The sequence below is a fragment of the Danio rerio genome, chromosome 20, assembly GCF_049306965.1.
Source record: "Danio rerio strain Tuebingen ecotype United States chromosome 20, GRCz12tu, whole genome shotgun sequence".
NCBI classification, from domain to species: Eukaryota; Metazoa; Chordata; class Actinopteri; order Cypriniformes; family Danionidae; genus Danio; species Danio rerio.
In genome coordinates, this window is record NC_133195.1 from 40,713,276 (window position 1) to 40,734,325 (window position 21,050).

General features: G+C 34.3%; 1 protein-coding gene and 1 non-coding gene across 49 annotated transcripts in view; one reads left to right on the forward strand and one right to left on the reverse strand.

Moving 5' to 3' along the window:
- Window positions 1-21,050, forward strand: part of adgrg6 (adhesion G protein-coupled receptor G6) — an 87,353-nt gene that overhangs the window by 55,228 nt on the left and 11,075 nt on the right. For 38 of the 48 annotated variants that reach the window (XM_073932792.1, XM_068215490.1, XM_073932786.1 and 35 more), the window contains 13 exon segments: window positions 1,158-1,272; window positions 1,413-1,501; window positions 1,580-1,781; window positions 4,110-4,275; window positions 5,342-5,482; window positions 9,561-9,680; window positions 10,349-10,394; window positions 10,497-10,603; window positions 13,492-13,619; window positions 16,172-16,440; window positions 16,560-16,662; window positions 19,151-19,434; window positions 20,854-20,955. In XM_073932792.1, the coding sequence (XP_073788893.1) occupies window positions 1,158-1,272; window positions 1,413-1,501; window positions 1,580-1,781; window positions 4,110-4,275; window positions 5,342-5,482; window positions 9,561-9,680; window positions 10,349-10,394; window positions 10,497-10,603; window positions 13,492-13,619; window positions 16,172-16,440; window positions 16,560-16,662; window positions 19,151-19,434; window positions 20,854-20,955 (1,872 nt within the window). 48 annotated transcript variants of the gene reach the window in all.
- Window positions 20,626-20,698, reverse strand: trnaf-gaa (transfer RNA phenylalanine (anticodon GAA)). Its single transcript has one exon. It is a non-coding gene; the product is annotated as a tRNA-Phe (tRNA).

Sequence of the window (21,050 nt, forward strand, 5' to 3'; positions counted from 1 at the left end):
ACAGATGTTGATTAAAATGTTATTTTAGTCACCAAACATATTTAGAAATTGAAAGATAATACAATAAATTTAAGCAAAATATTGCAAAAATAAATGACAACCTACAAAATTTCAACAAAATTTTTCAATTTTTCAATTTATTTATTTATTTTTTTGCTTTTTTCCTCTTTTTAAAATTTGAATTTAATATTTTTCTATAACATATAAATTTGGGTGTACTAGTTTTTGGACCAATATCATAAGTTATTTTGTTAGATAAGCTCCAGATTTCAGTACTGTTATTGTGTGTGCATTTGTTGGAGTTTCACTGACTTGAAAAGTTAATAAAAAGAGGGGATTTAAATAAATAATCCAAAAACAACTACTACGGTTCGCTTTAGTCAGTGTATTTCTCTTATATGAGCCAAAGACATGTCTTAACCAAAGGAGGGACTGTTTTGTTTTTATATTTTCTGTACCTTTATACCTTTTGCATGTTTCCCTGTTTAGTAAATATGGCATTTAAATTAACTAAGTGTGCAAAGTTCTGTCAGTAAGGCCTTGAGTGGAGCTATTTTTTGTGTAATATAAAACAGATTTTTTAATTTGAACAAACTATAAACCTGAACTCAGGGTGGCACGGTGGCTGAGTGGTTGGCACTGTCACCCAACAGCAAGAAGGTCATTGGTTTGAGTCCCGGCTGTATGAAGTTATAATATCCTTCCCTTGTTTATGTGAGTTTCCTCTGGGTGCTCCTGTTTCCTCCTCAGTCCAAAGACGTGTGCTATAGGAGAATTGAATAAACTAAATTGGCCATAGTGTATGTGTGTGTGAATGAGTTTGTATGGATGTTTCCCAGTACTGAGTTTGTCCTGAAACTTTATCCACTTTGTAAAACATATACTGGATAAATTGGTGGTTCATTCCGCTGTGGTGACCCCTGATTAATAAAAGGACTAAGCCGAAAGAAAATTAATGAATGAAAAAACTTGAACTCATCTTAACAAACTTAAATATATCATATGAATATATACTATATCATACAGTACATCTTGTTCAAGTCTGAATTTAAAAAACAGGGTTGACAGTTAAGGAGTTGTAGCCTAAATAATCAAACTATAAGTGCTAAAATGTCTCAATGGGTCAACAACAAAATGCTGTTTCTGCTTTTCCTCAGAAAATTGTCAGGCAGATGAGTTCCCAGTCCACTATAGATGGCCAGAGAGCAGACCCACAGTCACTCAGTATGTTCCCTGTTTCCCTTACAAAGATCGAAACGCATCCAGAACTTGGTGAGTAATTGTTGACATCTTCCGATCTAAATGCAAATGGGAATAGACTACTAATTGAAGCATTGAATTCAGTTATGTTTTAACATCTGTGCTCCAGTAATCAGTTCAATATTTTATATTTGTTTTTTTCCTCTCCTAAGCATGATTAACCGGGATAATTATACATCATTTTGGGCCCTGCCTGACCGTGGAAACTGCACTAATATAACCAGCATTACGGTTTCACAAGGTTGGATCTAAATACACATTTTACACATTGCTCTGAAATCAAAACTGACTTTATTAATGCTTAGTTTAATTCCAACAGAGAATGCGATGGATGTGGCTGTGCAGCTTGCCGATATCAGCAATAATGGGCTGTCCAAGGAGGAACTGACACAGGTTGTTACCAAGGTGATGGAGCTGGTGAACATAGCCAAAATCAACGCCACCCTGGCCAGCACTGTGGTCACCATCATTTCTAACGTCATGGTCAGCTCAGAGGATGCTCAGAAGGATGCCTCAGAGACGTATGTTTGATTTTGCAGGACTTGCCTTTGTAGATGGTGTATTCTATGGAATTTTTGGTTTCAAGTGTGGTCCTGAAAAATCTCAGTTTCAAAGGCTATCTAGACCTTCCCTTTAGCCTCACGCCTTCAAGCTAAAGAGAATTTGGACACCCCTTTACATGAATGTGCAAAAAGAGGGGTAATGGGAAGGGCTCTAGGGTAAAAGTAAGCCTTGGATTTCTAATTAACGTCTATGTAAAATATTTAAGAACCTTCATTTTGATGGTCTGCTTCAGATATTGACTTTTTTATGGACTCACAATGGCCATTCAACTGATGCAAGTACATCAGTAAATTCTTCTAACCCTATCAATGTACTAAACACTCATGAGAGTTAGTTGAAAAAAGTCAATAGAATATCTAAAGCAGGGGTGCTCAACCCTGTTCCTAGAGCTCAACCATCCTGCAGATTTTAGCTCAAACCCTGATCAAACACATAACTAATTAATTAGGACTTAAACAGTACTTGATAATTACAGGCAGGTGTGTTTGATCAGGGTTGGAGCTGAAATCTGCAGGAAGTAGATCTTCAGGAATATGGTTGGTCACCCCTGGTCTAAAAAAAAACCATAAAAAAAAAAAAGGTCTGTCCAATTATTCTTTTAATTTTGGTTTTAGATGTTTATTTGGCTTGCTGGTTTATTTTGGTTTATCATATTTTTTATTTCACTCTTTGAAAGCTTGTTGGTCTCAGTTTAAAACAAGTGCTTATCACGTTAGAAAATTGTTATATTACTTGGATGTTGTTGTTAAGGCTTACTAGCAAAGATTTTCAATTATAATTTAGTAGTTCTAAAAAAAAATTCAGAAGAAAGTCGGAGGAGAACCTTTGTGCATTTCCGAGTGTTTCATAGTGATATATGGAAATTAAGCTTTCTGAACCAGTGGACCGTTCAACTCAGTTGTATTGAAAAATGTTTGCTACTCAAAGCTTTCCAAAACAGAGCTCGATGAGAACCTCTGCTGGTTAAAGTGTGGGAAAGCACTGTGTTGCAAAAATGTCAAATGTTCACATCTGACCAACTCATTCATGTAGTAATACAACAATAGTAATATAAACAAATTGCTCAATTACTGTAGTTTTTTAACATATAAGGTATGTTACATTACAGTACCAATAACTGTAGTAAAATCCAAGGTGTTCAAAATGCGATCTCTGTGGAAGAGGAGGCTATGGGAGTGAAGCTTTTTGCTCTGCACTTGCCAGCTGACATCCGAAATACTATACCACAATATGCAGTGGCCTTTAAAAAAAAACTGTTGTAAATAATACCCTAATACACCCACATAGCTTTTTACTATAAATTACTATTGTATTTTAGTTATATTACTGGTGCGTGGGACCGATGCAGTGCTTTGAAACAGCAGAAATGTATGTAATTGACTCCTAATCTATTGCAACAGTATATACTTTACTAACCCATAAGGGTGTTAAAACCTTAGAATCAAAATTCGAAGCAGTCACATGGGTATAGGCGAAAATTATGCTTCAGGCGTCACTGATCATGTGATTCTGGCAAAACAAATTAAGCACTGCTATACTGCTTCACTGCGAGATTTTTTTGATACATGCTTCGAAACGTCCGCACACAATGTCACATCACTAGTGTTTCATTTCTCAATTAATATATATTTTTAACAAACTGACTGAGGCAATGATTTAATTAGCCATTCATAAGGCTCACTTGCTTCATTTCAGCCTAATAAATGAATTGTTTCAATTAATGTTTCAGCAAATCCCTCGTTACAGGCATAGTTCACACTAAACTGAATATTCTGTCATCATTTACTCATCCTTTAATTCTTTCAAACCTGTTCGACACTTTTCTGTTGAGCAAAAAAGAAAATATTTTGAACAAAGCAGGAAATCTGTAACCATTGATGTCCATAGAATTTGTTTTTCCTATATGTGAGTCAATGGTTACAGGTTAATTTAACAAAATAAAGAAACTTATAGAGATTTTAAACAAGTAAATGTTGAGTAAACGATGGCAGAACTTTCCGTTTTGAGTGACCTATCCATTTAAGACAACAACTTGTTGCTACTTCCTGGCTCCTTTAGGGTCCTTCTTATATTATTATATTATATTATATTATTATATTATATTATATTATATTATATTATATTATATTATATTATATTATATTATATTATATTATATTATATTATCCGACTCTCTCTGAAATGTCTGTATCATATTAATCCAAATGCTTAGTCTTGTATTTTCAAACAAAAGGTTTTCAATATTTTAACTGATTAAAATATAATCATCATATGTCTTGGTACAGAGCTCTCAAAGCAGTGGATGAACTGGTGCAGAAGATTGAGTTTGACGGACCCTCACTGACCATCTCGTCCAAAAATCTGGTTGTTGGAGTTTCTGCCCTCGACACAACCAATTTTAACGGCAGCACTTTAAGTGCCTTTATAGCCACTAACACAACAGACCCTCAGGTAAATGCCTCTCACGCACATTTGTGAGTGCGTTCCTGCTTAATTTTGTGCATTTTTGGTTCATTTTTGAATATGCATTAGGGATAAATGTTACTTAAGACTTCCTTAAGTGGGCTGCCCAAGCATTTCAGCTGTCTTTTTGCTGCTAAAACATTTTAGATGTAAAGTTTTAAAGTGATTTTCAGCAATTAAAGCAGTGTAATGAGAGGTGACATGTATGGACCGTGCCCACCCATTGATTAAGAGCCAGCAGTTCCTGGAAAGTCTGTGAGAGGAAAAAGAAACATTGTAGAGTCTGAGAGTGACTCAGAAAATGACACATTTTCTCTATCCTCAGTTACTATTGGGATAATGTATATGTTTAAAAGTGTATTTTCTGTATTTTAAATATGATCTCAACACTAAATTGTTGTATTTTCCGATGTTTTTGTATGTATTTAGAAGTTTAAATCAATCGTGAAAAAAAACAATCATCAAGCATTTCAAAGACATGCAGTATAGGTAAACTGAATAAGCTAAATAGTGCATGTGTGTGAATGTGAGTGTATGGGTATTTCCCAGTATTGGGTTGTGGATAGAAGGACATCCACTGCGTAAAACATATGCTGGATAAGTTGACGGTTCATTCCAATGTGGTGACCCCTGATAAAAAAAGGGACTAATAAATATAAAATATGCAAGCACAACAACAGTTTGATTATCACCTGAAGGTTTTTGGGAAGTCTTTTCTTATTATTTCTCCAGGGAAACATAATAATTTTTGCAGCCAGATGCTTTTTCAATCTATTTGTTTTTTTTTTTTTTTTTACCTTGAGGCCTTTTGATTGATTCTGGCAGAGGGCACATTAAGTTCTTCAGTTGCAGTCAACTCTCCTCTCCCTTATTATTTATGTCTGTGTAGCTCTTATAGCTTGGAAAATACACCAAAGAGATGTTATCGTTGTTACAGAAACAGAGTACATCGCTATGTTTGTTACTCATGAACTGCTCCCCCATTCCATGCATGTTCGTTTATTTAACTTTTTTACAAATATTATTATGACGTCAAGTATTGTATTCTCCACAGATTGATTTTGACTCGGAGGCACATAATGCATTGGCTGTGGTCACTCTGCCTCCAACACTGCTGCAAAACCTGAGTCTTTCACAAATTGAGAAAGTGTCCAGAATCAACTTTATGTTCTTCGGCAGGACGGGGCTCTTTCAGGTGAACATAATTTTTTTCTCTCTCTCTCTACTTACTATTTTCTTATATTTTATGGTTAATTTACTTAAAATGGCTGTATGGGTGGTCGAAGAACAAAATCAAATTGACAGTTCTGATTGATATTTTTCGTCAATAGCACTTTGGATCATTGATGGTATGTTAATTAATCTCTGGATGTTTTCTGTTAGTACTGAATAAACTAACTTCCCAGAATGTACTCAACATTAAAATTATGTTAACACAGGCTCTATGTTTACATGGGCTTTAGTAATCTATTTACCTTATTTTGTATAAGACAATATTAGAATAAAGGTTGTTTACATGGCTTGCTTTTACATATTGTAGTACATAGTTCAATTAATGGCACATACTTATGTCCACACACTTCAAAATCGAACAGTGCAACTAATTAAATGAAATGAGTTCCTTAGTAAGTTCATTGTACTTAATATCAACAAGTTACTTGAACTCAAAATTTGATCGTATTAGACGGAACTTAAACGGAATGATTTAACCTAACTATGCAAATTCCTTCCATGCTTTAACTTAAAAGTAAATGTAAAAAAGTAATTATTGTGTATTTTTAACATGATTAACAAAGGGAGACATGATTTAGACTTTAATGTTGTGATATGTTGAAATTTACAGAGGTTTCTGTATAAATATAATTGTAAAACTCTACTAACTCGCATTACAGATCCATTTAAGTCAACAAAACTTAAATGGACTAAGTAAATGACGCTCAGTATAAGTAAGGAATATTTTAATATATTAGTAAGAAATGAACACGTAATACAACGAAGTTAAAATTACTTAATTGAATTAAGTTAATTAATTATTCCTCCGGGTGCTCCGGTGTGCCCGACAGTCTAAAGACATGCGGTACAGGTGAATTGGGTTGACTAAATTGTCCGTAGTGTATGAGTGTGATTGAGTGGGTGTGGATGTTTTCTAGAGATGGGTTGCGGCTGGAAGGGCATCCGCTACGTAAAAAACGTGCTGGATAAGTTGGCGGTTCATTCCGCTGTGGTGACCCCAGATTAATAAAGGGACTAAGACGAAAAGACAATGAATTAATGAATGAATGAAATTAATTATTGATGTATTGAGTGTGTACAATTCAATTAAGTACACTTAATAAACTTATGTTTACAGTGCTTGTTACCTATCAACATGCAGTTTGTTATGGTACCATATCAAGTTTTGGATGTTACATCCTGTTGTAAAATTCGTTGAAAAGTCCCACACATAGGGTGGCCAAGAAAGCTTAACGTGCTGCAATTTAAGAAAACACGTGCAATTACAAAAAATGCCAGCAAATTGAGAAAAGATGTTAATCAGTTTGACAGCACACGTGCTGCAAATCGACAACGCAAACACGTTTTTAAAAAACGGGAGCATTTTCTTGATTAATGTTTGTCGATTTCTACACTGCATTTCAGTAATGGATCTAAAATAGGAAAACTCCACATTTTAATTCCTTTTTTGTTTACTTCTAGTATGACTTAAGCTGGATTAAAGTTATCAGGGATCAGTGTTTACGTGATGGATTCTTGATCAGTCTTAATATTATTCATAGTCTTGTGGTAGTATCGGAATTTTGTTGTCCATGTAAACATACTGCCTATGTAAACATACTGCCCTTTGTGTTGTGCTTTGCATCCCTGTTCTCAGTGTGCCACAACTCATTTATCACTATGGTTACCCTTGTTATTTGCCATAGTAATAATTTATCGGTAACACTTTACAATAACAGTACATGAATAATGATTTGTTAATATGTAAACTAAACATTACTTAAGGATGAACTAATGATAAGTTAATGGATGAGCAAATCATGAACTACCTTTATTTACAACAGGAGCCACATGAGTTCAGATGTGAGTAACAGCTACCTTAATTACTTGTTAGTACATGATTGTTTGTTAATTAATGCATTAATTACCACATTAGTTTATGCTTAATTTAACCAACATGAACTCATGATATGTTAATGTATATTTATATCATGACTTTACTTGGAGGTGCACATCAGCATTAATCCATTCATAACTACTCATGGACTCCTTCTGCATGTTCGCCTAGTGCGTTTACACTGAATAACAGGAGTTCACATGTAGTTAAGGATGAGTTAATAGTGATGTGCCCCTCCAAGTAAAGTCATGACATAATTATACATTAACAACTCATGAGTTCATGTTGGTTACATTTAGCTTAAACGTAAATGTTTATTAATACAGTAATTAGCAACATGTACCAACAAGCAACAAAGGTAACCGTTATTCACACATGCACTCTTGTGACTCATGATGTAGTTAAGGTTAGTTCATGATTAGCGCATGCCTTAAATCATCATTAATTCATAATAAAGTAATGTTATTTACATATTAACACATTATTCATGTACTGTTATTGTAAAAAGTTACCAATTTATCTCCTCCTGCTCATTCCTTTGTTAGCCCTTTTGTATTTAAACATTTATGTTTGATTTGATCATTTTAATACAACATTGTTGCATATAATGCAGCATTTACTTTGGAGCAATGGCTTTTAATCAAGCTTGATTTTTGGCCCTGTCAGAATGGGATTTTAACTACAGCGGCTCGAACTTTAGTTCAGCCGAATGACTAAAAAGTTATCAGTATAATGGTGAAAAACTGCACATTTCTTGTCAAACCATCCATCTGCAATCTTATACCAAATACGCAAATAAGGGCAGTATTAATAGCTAAAAATGTGGGAGAGCGTTGATATTATGTGATTGTGTTGTATTGCAATATGGCGCATTTAAGGGTTGATGTTTAATCTAAAGTAATTCACAAATACTTGAAAAAGAAAACATTAATGACAATAGCTTACAAAATAACTGTATAAAATGATTAAACCTTAAATGATAAAAACATATGATATAAAGTGTACCCAGCTTAAATGTAAAATAAAGTGTGAGAGAGACAGCTGGAGAAAAAGAGACAGAGCAAAGTTTACAGCATATTTTCCATCTTTCTTTACTGTGTGACCAAAGCCTTGTGACCAAATACTGAGGCTGACTAGGGCCAGACAGGATCTGTGGACATTTTTTGCTATTTCTGCTAAAAATTTTGTTAAAAAATCTGCGGATTCGTGTGAAATGATTTTGGGAGTATCATAACTAAAAACTTAATATTTAAAATAAAAAAATAAATAAAATAATAATTTTTTTAAATGTTTACAATGCAAATCCAATTAGATCCACTTCATTTGGTAAACAAAGCAAGTCTCTCATAATATATCTACTAAAAGGCAGAAAATCTTACTCTACAAACTCTGTTGTAAATAAATCATATGAACATTTTAATATTAGTCAATAATTATACTGAAATTAATTTAAAAGCTAATAAATATAAATTTACACACATTTACTCAAGTAAATAAACAGAATCAATGATGGGCTAAAAATCTTCAGAAAGCTACTGAATTCTGCATGCGCAGATTTCGTGTGGGCATAGACATGACCTGTGAAACTGACCAATCAATATGTGACCACATCGTAAAACCCTTTTAAGTCCACACACATTAACCAGCCCCTGATCTTATCAGAATCTGTCTTTGGAACCTGTATGGACCTTCTTGATAAAAAATGCATGTTTTGCCAAAAAAACAAATGCATTTAATAATTTACCTTCCTTCAGCCTTTTTTTATATATATATATATATATATATATATATATATATATATATATATATATATATATATATATATATATATATATATATATATAACACATATAAGATCACCTCTGCTCATCAAAAAAAAAAAAAAATTGCTACAGTATTTTTCATTAATAATAGAAAAAAAGTTTCCATCTTCCAGACTTTTGAATGGTGTGTCATTAATTTGATTAACATATGTATCTAATTATATGTTCTTTACCCAAAAGCACAATTTTTTATACCGCTAACAAAAGTGATATCATCTGCCCACACTTACAAAAATGACAGATTTATACAAAACAAAAAGATTGAGGAATCATTTTACATGTGTCTTACTCAACCTAAAACACAAGTGGGTTTGTCTTGACACTGTTTAATTTCTTTTTAGGATCATCAAAACAATGGCTTGACGTTAAACAGCTATGTGGTGGCCAGCAGTGTTGGCAACTTCACCATCAAAAACCTGCAGGATCCTGTCAGGATAGAGATTGCACATTTGGAGTATCAGGTATTCATATTCTGTCAGTAAAGGTACAGATTCTTTATTTAGCTTGATGATTCCATGAGGATCACCAATAGAGCATCTTTTCATTCCACAAAATGTATTTTATAAAGAAAAATGTTCTTTAAAAATGTAAAGCATTTAAAAACTGTACAAAAAACCTGTTTGGTGTGTTCCGATACCTTTATTTTTCAGATTGTGCACAGTTCTATCAATATTAAATCATCTCTGTAGTAAGCTGTACTTAGTACAGCGAAATTAGTGCAATCATTAAAGTGCAAAAACAAAAATAAATAGGATAAAATATTGCTTCAATTATAGTGAGTTTTTATACGCATAAGAATATAATTACAAATTTGTACAAAATTAATGAAGTATTGATATAATACTACACAGTGATTGAATATGAAGAGAAAGTGTTAAATGCAGTATTGCACAAAATATGGATGTGTTAAAGTGTCAAGGTCTGTTAAAAAAATCACCTTTCAAAGTTTAAACTGAAGAGTTTTGACAGAAAGCGGTACATTTTAATTATAGTAAATAATCATTTGATCAAGTTTGACTTTCTCATCAATGGAATTTTAAAGCAGACATTTTTAATAAATGATTTGTCCACGCTAATTACAAAAGTTCTACAAAATATCTAACACATCTTAATGTATCTGTCTCTCCAGAAAGATCCGAATCCTCAGTGTGTGTTTTGGGATTTCAACCTCCAAAGTAAGAGAAAGAGAAATGATATATGTAGCATTAAAACAGTCCCATAGGGGGCTGTGCATGCAGGCTTTCAGTAATCATGTAATATCTATTGGTCTCCATTAGATTACTCAGGGGGCTGGAATAGCGATGGCTGCAAGGTCGGTTCAGACTCCAACAGCAACAGGACCGTCTGCTTGTGTAATCACCTCACACACTTTGGCATCCTAATGGTGAGATTTGTGGGATTGGCAGCAGAATGACCCAACAGCGGTTTCATGCGTTAAGTCAATATGCCAGGCTGAAGCAATGTCAGTGTGTGTCTTAAGCTATATGTCAACTATGTCTGAAACAGACAGGGTCAATACTTAGGGGCTTCGCTATAAAATAATGTAGAACTGAAGTTATCAAGACACTTATACATTATTTTGCTGGAAAAGTTGCACCGGGCCAAACTTCAATAATGGGAATAAACACGGGTTAGACATAAACATGGATAAGCTTTACTGTGTAGGCCTATAATATAAGTCACATTTGATCATTTACTTCAGAAATAATGTGAAATCGTCTCTATAATAGATCTACACTCACCGGGCACTTTATTAGGTTCACCTTACTAAGGTGCATCCTGTTTGGATCCCTTTTGCCTTCAGGACTGCCTTAATCCATCAAGATTTTGGTTCATATTGACATGAGAGCATGTCAATATGGTCATGGTCATGCAATATGGTCATGCAGTTGCTGCAGATTTGATAGGTGCACATCCATGATGCGAATCTCCCGTTCTACCACATCCCAAAGGTGCTCTATTGGATTGAGATATGGTGACTGTTGAGGCCATTTGAGTACAGTGGACTAATTGTCATGTTCAAGAAACCAGTCTGAGATGATTTTTGCCTTATCACATGGCGAGTTATCCTGCTGGAAGTAGCCATCAGATGAAGGGGCACACTGTGGGATGGACATGGTCAGCAACAATACTCCGGTAGGCTGGGGCGTTAACACGATGCTCAATTGGTACAAATAGGCCCAAGGTGTGCCAAGAAAACATCCCCCACACCATTACACCACCACCACTAGCCTGAACCATTGATACAAGGCAGGATGGATCCATGCTTTTATGTAGATGATGCCAAATTCTGACCCTGCCATCTGAATATCGCAGCAGAATTTGAGACTCATCAGACCAGGCAATGTTTTTTCAATATTCTATTGTCCAATTTTGGTGAGCCTATGCAAATTGTAGCCTCAGTTTCCTGTTCTTAGGTGACAGGAGTGGCACCTGGTGTGGTCTTCTGCTGTTGTAGCTCGTCTACCTCAAAATTCAACATGTTGTGTGTTCAGAGATGCTCTTCTACATACCTCGGTTGTAACAAGTGGTTATTTGAGTTACTGTTGCCTTTTTATCAGCTGGAACCAGTCTGGCCATTTTTCTTTGACCTCTGGCATCAACAAGACATTTACGCCCACAGAACTGCTACTCACTGGATATTTTCTCTTTTTCTGACTATTCTCTGTAAACACTAAATGATTGTGCGTGAAAATCCCAGTAGATCTGTTAGTTTTTGAAATACTCAGACTAGCCCTACTGGCACCAGCAATCGTGCCACGTTCAAAGTCACTTAAATCAACTTTCTTCCCCTTTCTGATGCTCAGTTTGAACTGCAGCAGATCTTCTTGACCATGTCAACATGCCTAAATGCATTGAGTTGCTGCCATGTCATTGGCTGATTAGAAAATTTCATTAACGAGCAGTAGGACGGGTGTACCTAATAAAGTGGCCGGTGAGTGTATATAGTATGAGTAACAGCAGTAAGTCTAAAACAAACAAATTACCATGGCAATTTATTGTAGAGATCAAGCAAAACAAAAAAATAACAGCATGTGAACTGCACTATACAGATAACATCTGTCTTTTATTCAAGAATCCAAATGTATGCATACTTTGCGAATGTTTTGCTTGCCTGAGGTTGATTGCAATGTAAAAAATTGTTTAATCTAGTTTCAAAACATGATTTCTACTTCATGTTCATGTTCCGGTAAGGGTAAATGTGCACTTGTTTTATTTTGTGCTACTTTATATTGCAGTGTGATTTATAGTATAAATAACTAATGATATTATGGAATATGTTTTTTTATTCATAGGTGGTCATAATATAGCAGGAAATTTTTTTTTATTTGGTTAGATGTACTATTAATGACATTGTGCAAAATCTGTGTGTGTGTGTGTGAGCGTGCGTGCGTGCGTGCGTGGGGTTAGAATTTGAAGTCAGAATTATTAGCCCCCCTGAATTATTACCCCCCCCCACCCCGTTTATTTTTTTTCCCAGTTTTCTGTTTAATAGAGAGCAGATTTCTTCAACACATTTCTAAACATAATAGTTTTAATAACTTATCTGTAATAACTGATTTATTTTATCTTTCCCATGATGACAGTACATAATATTTTACTACGTATTTTTCAAGACACTTCTACACAGCTTATTATTGAGTGCAAAGTATTAACAGTAGTCTAGTATTACGTAGTAGTATTAACAGAGTGCAGTAGTCATACTGCTGTATTCATATATCAATGAACACAAAGCTTCCATGATGAAAGAAGTTACTAGTAAGTGTTAAAACTACTGTAGATGCTCATATAAGTAATACGATAGACACACCGTTTTTTTACATGGATTTTTAGCATATAAATAATCAGAGGACATGATATTTTGATTTCAGATTAAACCATTTTAAAATCGTACATTTTTGTCATCTTATAGTCATAGTAGATTTATAGTAAATTTTAGTGTGCAAAAATGGTCACAGAGATCAGAGAAACTCCTTAATTTGATAATTAGTAACTTTAACAGAGACAACGATTGCAGCAGCTTCGTTTGAATAAAAAAAGGAATAAATCATTCTAAATAATACTTATAATATTGTTTTATTAGTTCATCTCACGTAAAGTGTAGAGTGCTGACTTCACTTACTTGAGCTGGCGTTATCAGCTTTTATCAAGGGATATCAAAACCCTACTGACTGACCGATGAGAATGAACTATTCAGAGAGTGTGTAATAAATACTACTAAAGCAGTCTGATAAACGGCATTATTAGATAAGTCTTGCTTTTGTGTTTTAGGATGTCTCTAGAGCTGCTGAGTTGATAGATGAGAAGAACAACAGGGTACTTACCTTTATTACCTACATCGGCTGTGGGATCTCGGCCATTTTTTCAGCGGCAACACTGCTCACGTACATCGCTTTTGAGTGAGTGTCTTTCAGCATTTTTCTGAGTAAAACAGACAAAAAAATGTAAAGAAACTAAAAAATCTATTAATTACATTCAGTGCCGACCTGTAGAGTTGTGGCACCCTAAGCGAGATTATAAAAATTGGGCCCAATTGTCTAAAAACAGTGAGGAGAAAGCCCAAAAAAGACTATTCCAGTATTGAAGTGTGTAAATGTGTAACTGTAACATAACTGTAACATATTCAACTTTTTTGTCATATTTACACAAACAATTTCACAAGTACTACTGCAATGCATTGTAAAGTATTGCAATTGAGAGTGGATGTTGGATGTATTAAAAAATAGATATACGTTAATCACAAAAACATAAATATTATATTTGTAAAAGTTACATTAAATAACACATTGCACATTCATAACCTACTATATATTTGGGTTGATTTCATTTAAAATTCAATGTGCATGGCTTAGATATGAAATTAGATATATAATCTACACAAGATTAATTGTTAATCAGCTTTAACAAAGAGATCAGATCCAGGTCTGAGAAGCCAATTTAAGTTTAAAATCTCCTCAGAATCTTAAAATGATTTATTTTTCATATTTTGCGGGTTTTCTCTTCTGCCGTTTACTCCATCTGTCTGTCATAGGTGACATCACTGGCCCATTTCGCTGAGTGGTATGGTACGGGTCACCTTTATCAGGCTTGCTTTTCCACTGCCAAAAGGGTACCAATGAAATGGTGTACGACAGAATGTTTCAGTCGATGTCATTCTCTCCACGGAGGAAATGCTAAAGTAAAACTGTACAGGTCGTTCACAAATATGAGAAGCACTTTTCACAAAATATAGGCTTTATACACATAAATACTTGTGTAGAAATTTTCTTTATTAACCTTTCTAGTAACATGATTTGATTACATTGATTGCAGATCAATGATAAATAGCAAAAACTACTGTAACCTCTGCAATTTTGTAAAATAAATAAATAAATTCAACATATATGAACACATACAGCCCCTTACAGTCTCAGATATGTTACCAATTACAGAAAAACTACACACAGTATACATTTAGTCCTTATTTGGGTTCAAAAACAACATGCAATACATAGCCTACAGTCAGTGCTAACCTCTCATCTGTATCATTAATCTTCACCAGCACATGTAACCTGTGTTATAAAGTAATTCCGTCATTCCGAGTTCATGATAGTTAAACATAGCAGTTTGTTCATGTTTAAGGTTACTGAAAGTATCATTTGTTCTTTTGTTTTTTCTTGCTTCACTCACGTTTGTCCGTTTCTGAATGGATCGGATATCAGAAGCACTTTAATAATTACACACACATTATTATCATCAGCTCAAGAACAACAACAAAAACAACAGGACACATGGCAGGGTGTGTTCTTCTTGTATTTGTGGCTGTTCATCAAGATGACAACAAAGTTTGTTTGAGCTCAAGGCGACCTTGGCTCGTTATTATAGGTATATAGTATTACGATGTATTGTCTCGGCTGTGTATTTAAAAATGATTCTTCCTTTGCTTTTATTCTTCTAGCTTGTGTAGGCGCTGATTTCTCTGTAAACCAATAGCGTTCAGCTGCACATCTAGCTCTGCCTTTTGGTACCCTTTTGTTGTGCTAGGTACCCTTTGGAAAGGGTACCCAAAAAGTGGAACGGTTTGCTTTTAGGTACATTTTGACAGTGTAAACTGTCATAAAAGCGTACCAACCCATATCGTACAACTTAGTGGAAATGAGCCACAAGTAACCTTTTAATGCATTATTAATAAAGGGGTCAGCACAGGGGGAGATTTAAGACACGAGGGGGATTTAAGCGGTACTTGGCAAGATGTGGAAGCAAAATGGTTTGTAAAAGTACTTCAGTAAAAAGTGAAATGTTTTATAAGAACGCAAGAACAGATAAGAACGTATACTGAGATTCAGTCACAATAAATATGTTGAGGTGTCCATGGGGCCCTTCATGAAGGGGGGACCCCAGCGACCACCCGTATTGCCTGTTGGATGGGCCGGCACTGATTACAATAACTTACTCTTACTAACCCACTGGGGAAAACACATTGAAGTCTTGCTCAATGCTTTCCAAGAATCGCTTTTCTGACACTCTTCAGTTCTGCTTACTCAGGATTCCCAGATTGTGTTTTCAGCATACAACCTTACTCTTTAAGCTATAGTTATTTACCATAAAAAACACATTGTTGCTATTTTTTATAGTCGTGATTTGTAAGATGTATTGTAAAGAAATCTATATTTCGATTCTGCGAGTAAGTATTCATGTGATAAGGAATGAAGACTTTAAATTGTTTTTTTTTAAATAAATGTTGTCCTTTTAAAAATATATTTTCACAGAATCCTGATATATATTTTAAAAGTAAAATCTTTTTGAATATCTATTATCACTAAATCCTAAAAAAAGCTAATTAAATAAAAATGTTAACCTTTAAAACAGTATACTTGCAAAATACAAGCCTCAAACTTTGAAACAATGCTGTACATGGCAATCACTCCAATATAATTGCAAGCTCATTGTTTTCTTTGACATAAATCTGTAGGAAGCTGCGGCGAGATTATCCCTCCAAGATCTTGATGAATCTCAGCACATCACTGCTCTTCCTCAACATGGTGTTTCTTCTGGACGGCTGGTTAGCCTCTTATGAAATTAAAGAACTGTGTGTGACCGTGGCTGTGTTTCTGCACTTTTTCCTTCTCACTTCCTTCACCTGGATGGGTTTAGAGTCCATCCACATGTACATTGCCCTGGTCAAGGTCTTCAACACATACATTCGGAGATACATCCTCAAGTTTTGCATCGTGGGATGGGGTAAATACCACACTATGTGTTTTGTTTATATGTTTCTTTGTTCTACGATTCAATTTGGTGAGCATTTTCCATGAAGGAGTCGCTGAACAAAGTAGTTAGAAGATCTGGTTGTTTTTCAGGTGTCCCTGCTACAATTGTTGCAATTGTGTTGGCTGTGAGCAAAGATTCGTATGGGAAAAATTACTATGGAAAAGGAAAGGATGGGCAGGGAACATCGGAATTGTAAGTATTGCTCATGAAGTTCAAACTGACCATTCGCAGAACGTTAAATGTTCTCTGAGGTTCAGTTATGTAATGTTTTTAACATGGAAAAAATTCTGACAAGAAAAATCAGACTGTGTGTTCAATTACCTTAAAGAGAAGGATTTGAATTTTGAAACTTATAATACAATGACTTTGGTAACACCTAGTTACACACAGTCACAACTATTACACGGTCACAGTATTAACAAACCATTAACCTACACTACTAGGTTAATAAACTGTTAATTAACTGTTTATTAATAGTTAGTAAGTTGGGTACGGTTTTGGGTAGGATAAGGATGCAGTATTACAAACTATATGACTCTGGACAGCCTGACACATAAACAAGAGCTCACACAATCAATTAAATAATTCAAAAAATGAAAATTGATTAAAGAAATTTAATAATTATATACCCCTTCAGACCCGAATTATGCTCCAAGTTTCCATTTTCACTGTTCTTGGGGCTCCTATAAATGAGAAATAATTATAATAATAAGTATTCAACACCCTTTAAGTCATAAGTATCAAAGTTATATACTGGAGGACCACATGTCTACACAGTTTTGCTCCAACCCTATTCTAACACAGCTAATCCAACTGATAAAGGTGTTTAAGAGTAGTCTTAAACACCTTGATTAGTTGGATCAGGTGTGTCTGATTAGGGTTGGAGCAAAACTGTGCAGAGCTGCGGCCCTTCAGGGCTTGAGTTTAAGGGTGCTTTTACACTCCTTGCCACCTTCTTGGTTGGTTTATGTTCATACTGTCTTTTTTCCTTCTGAACCTTGGTACGCTTGCGTCATCCAGCTGCTGTTGTGTGTACAGCTGTTGCTAGGTGACAGACACGAATGCAAATCTCTAAAATGGAAATATAAACATAAATCGCAGTCGTTCTGCTTTTACTGAATCCTTTGGTTTTGGACATACAGAAACGGCTTGCGTCCATCTGCCGCAAAAATATTTTAAACGTTCAGTACATCACGCGATGTCTGCAGAAGCTGTTTTTGGAGGAGACAAGCAGACATTATCACTGTGATTGCCCTGGCTCAGTGCCGCTTATCACCAAGGTACAGTACGTGATACACAGACACACGCTATGAAAAAGATATTTGGTTGTACAGTCGGCGGGTTGCTTTTAATATTTTGTACAATTGCATACTAGCTAAAGTACCATACTCTGACGTCAAGCGAACCCAGGTCCGGACCAAAAGTGCTAGTGTGAAAGCACTCTAAGTATGTATGCTTTAAGTAAATATATATTTTTGTCCATTTCAATGTACATCAGGTCAGAACAGTTATACTTCCCGAATATTATACCAACTTAACCCCTTCAGACCTGAATTATGTTCTAAATTTCAGAAAAATGGGATGTCATGTGATGTCCATTGTAATGGATGCAGCGTCTGAAGGGGACAAAATACAAAAAAAAAGCATAGATGATTTCCCACCAAAACCACAAAAGTTAACATTATGATATTTTACTTTAATTTGAGGTTTTCGTTGTATAGATTGCATCTTGTTTATAAAAAATTGCATCTTCCACATCTGGGATATTTCCATCTGCTATATGCTCAAGAACTTCAAGATCTGTATATTCTGCATATGAAATTGTTTCAGCGATGAACTAGTACATCAATATAGTCTTTTTTATCTTAAAAATGTTAATTACTGGAGTTTTAATTTCAGTAAAATATCTTGAACCCATTGTCCATCCTAATGGACAGACGTACAGTATTTGAAAAAATCCTGATCTAAAGCAATGTTACAAAAGATTTTAAACATAAAGTAAATGCAATCCCTCTTTTTTATACAATCTATGAAATATTGATATGAATAAATCAGGATAAAAAATGTTGTAAATGTGGCTTATGTTTGTGTCTGGAGTGAAGTGATTCCATGCTGCTTTTCAGTGTAGCGGATTTTTTTTTTTTTTATTACAACATGCAAGGCTTACCACCATTAGATGAAATGCTCAGGAACCACAAAAAAATAATTAACAAATTTAAAATAAATAATCTTTCAAAAAACTAAAAGGTCTGCTGATGGAGGAAGACCGATCAAGCAGCCTAAGAAGCAAGCTCTCCCATGGAACAAAAGAGTGATCCTTTTATGATGTACTCATCATCACCAACAACGCGACTCGGTTGTAAAGCACTACAACTCTCCAAACAAGTGCGCCATCTAGTGGGTGGCCCAGCACCACCAAAAGATAAAAACACAACAAGTTAAATCTTTATAATAGGCAGGTAATAAAACAGTAGTTAATAACATGAATTGTGACTTAAATTAAAGTGTTTCCATGTACTCTTATGTCAAAAGGTCAAGCTATTTTTTTATTTCACAGTCAATTACTTTGTTATTGCAACAAATGTGTAGTATTTTCAATTCTGAATTTCCTTTATGTTTTTAATTATGTTTTACTGCATTATTCTCATTCTGTTGGTATTTCTGGTCTTTATTTCTGCAGTTGCTGGATTCTCAACCCAGTGGTGTTCTACGTGACGTGTGTGGCCTACTTCTCCATAATCTTCCTGATGAATGTTGCCATGTTCATTGTGGTAATGATCCAAATCTGTGGACGTAACGGCAAGCGCAGCAACCGGACACTGCGAGAGGATATCTTGCGTAACCTGCGCAGCGTGGTCAGCCTGACGTTCCTGTTGGGTATGACCTGGGGCTTTGCGTTTTTCGCCTGGGGTCCAGTCAGTCTGGCCTTCATGTACCTCTTCACAATTTTCAACTCACTGCAGGGTTGGTACACCGTCTTTATACTATACTTCTTGTTAATGAAAAGACACCATAGAATCACTTTATGAGTACAGTGAAAACAAATATATTTCATTTATTTCTCAGTGAAGGTGTTTTTTGTTATCCATTTCTCAGTGAAATATTTGTAGTGCATTTGAATTGCACTTTGAAATCCTCTTTTTTATTTTAATTATTTAATGAAGTATTTTAAACGTTACTAAATGTTTACTGTGTTTTTAGCACTGAATACAGTGTTTGTCAATTGTAACCACAAGATAAAAGCTTTACCTACATTTTTAACATAATACAGGTTAGTAAATGCATACTATTAAGTGAATCTATACTAAAACATTTTAAAAACATACATGCATGCATACATGCATACACACATACATACACACATGCATACATACATACATACATACATACATACATACATACATACATACATACAGTGCTCATCATAAATCAGTACACACCATTTTGAAAACAAATTTTTTGTTATCCATTTCTAGATGAAAGTAATATTTGTGGTGCATTTGAACAAAACAGATTCATTAAAAATAGATATTTATTAAAACAATGTTTTTGTCACTGAACATATTTAGAAATAGATAAACAATCCAAAAATTCAAGCTAAATATTGAGTAAAAAAATTACAAATTACAAAATTTCAATTAAAATGATCAAAATGTATATATTTTTAGTTTCTCTTGATGTTTTCTATTTTTTATTTCATTTAATAGTTAAGTATATATTCATATTTATATAATATATATTATTAATAAAATTTATTTATTTATTTATTTATTTATTCATTCATTTATTTATTGGAGTGCGATTGAAACATAAAACAATGAAGTTTTTTAAATGTTACTAAATGTTTACTTTGTTTTTAACACTGAATAATTGCAATGAGTTCATTGTAACCACAAGATAAAAGCTGTACCTACATTTTTAACATAATACAAGTTAGTAAATGCATACTTTTAAGAGTGAATCTGTTCTAAAACATGTTAAAAACACAGATCTATCGTGTTGATTTCATGAGTTTTTGACTTCTATTTAATTTTTGGTTAATTTAACTATTTTTAAACATACATTACATACATAGTTTTTAAATGTCATGCTTTCGTGTGTTTACAAACTTTCTACAACAAAATTCAGCTATTCCTTTCTCATTTAATAATAATTTGCCGAAACCCGGGATCGAACCAGGGACCTTTAGATCTTCAGTCTAACGCTCTCCCAACTGAGCTATTTCGGCGTGATGACTGTAGAGGGTAAAAACGTGTTTTTCCACTAGAGGTCGCTTTGGATTGACTGATAGAGTTGTTAGCGGTGTAACATTCGAGCATTGAAAATAGCCTGTGGGTTTATGTTCATTAAGAATTAAGAAGTATTATTCGTTTGTTTCAACAGGATTATTCATATTTGTGTTCCACTGTGCCCTGAAAGAAAACGTACAGAAACAATGGAGGAGATATTTGTGCTGTGGAAAGTTACGCTTGGCAGATAATTCAGGTAAATCTAGTTGTTGTTGGGTTTTAATTTGGTCTTAACTGATTGTATTGTATTCTATATTACTATTTTTTTCTTGAATTTTGTTAATGAGCATA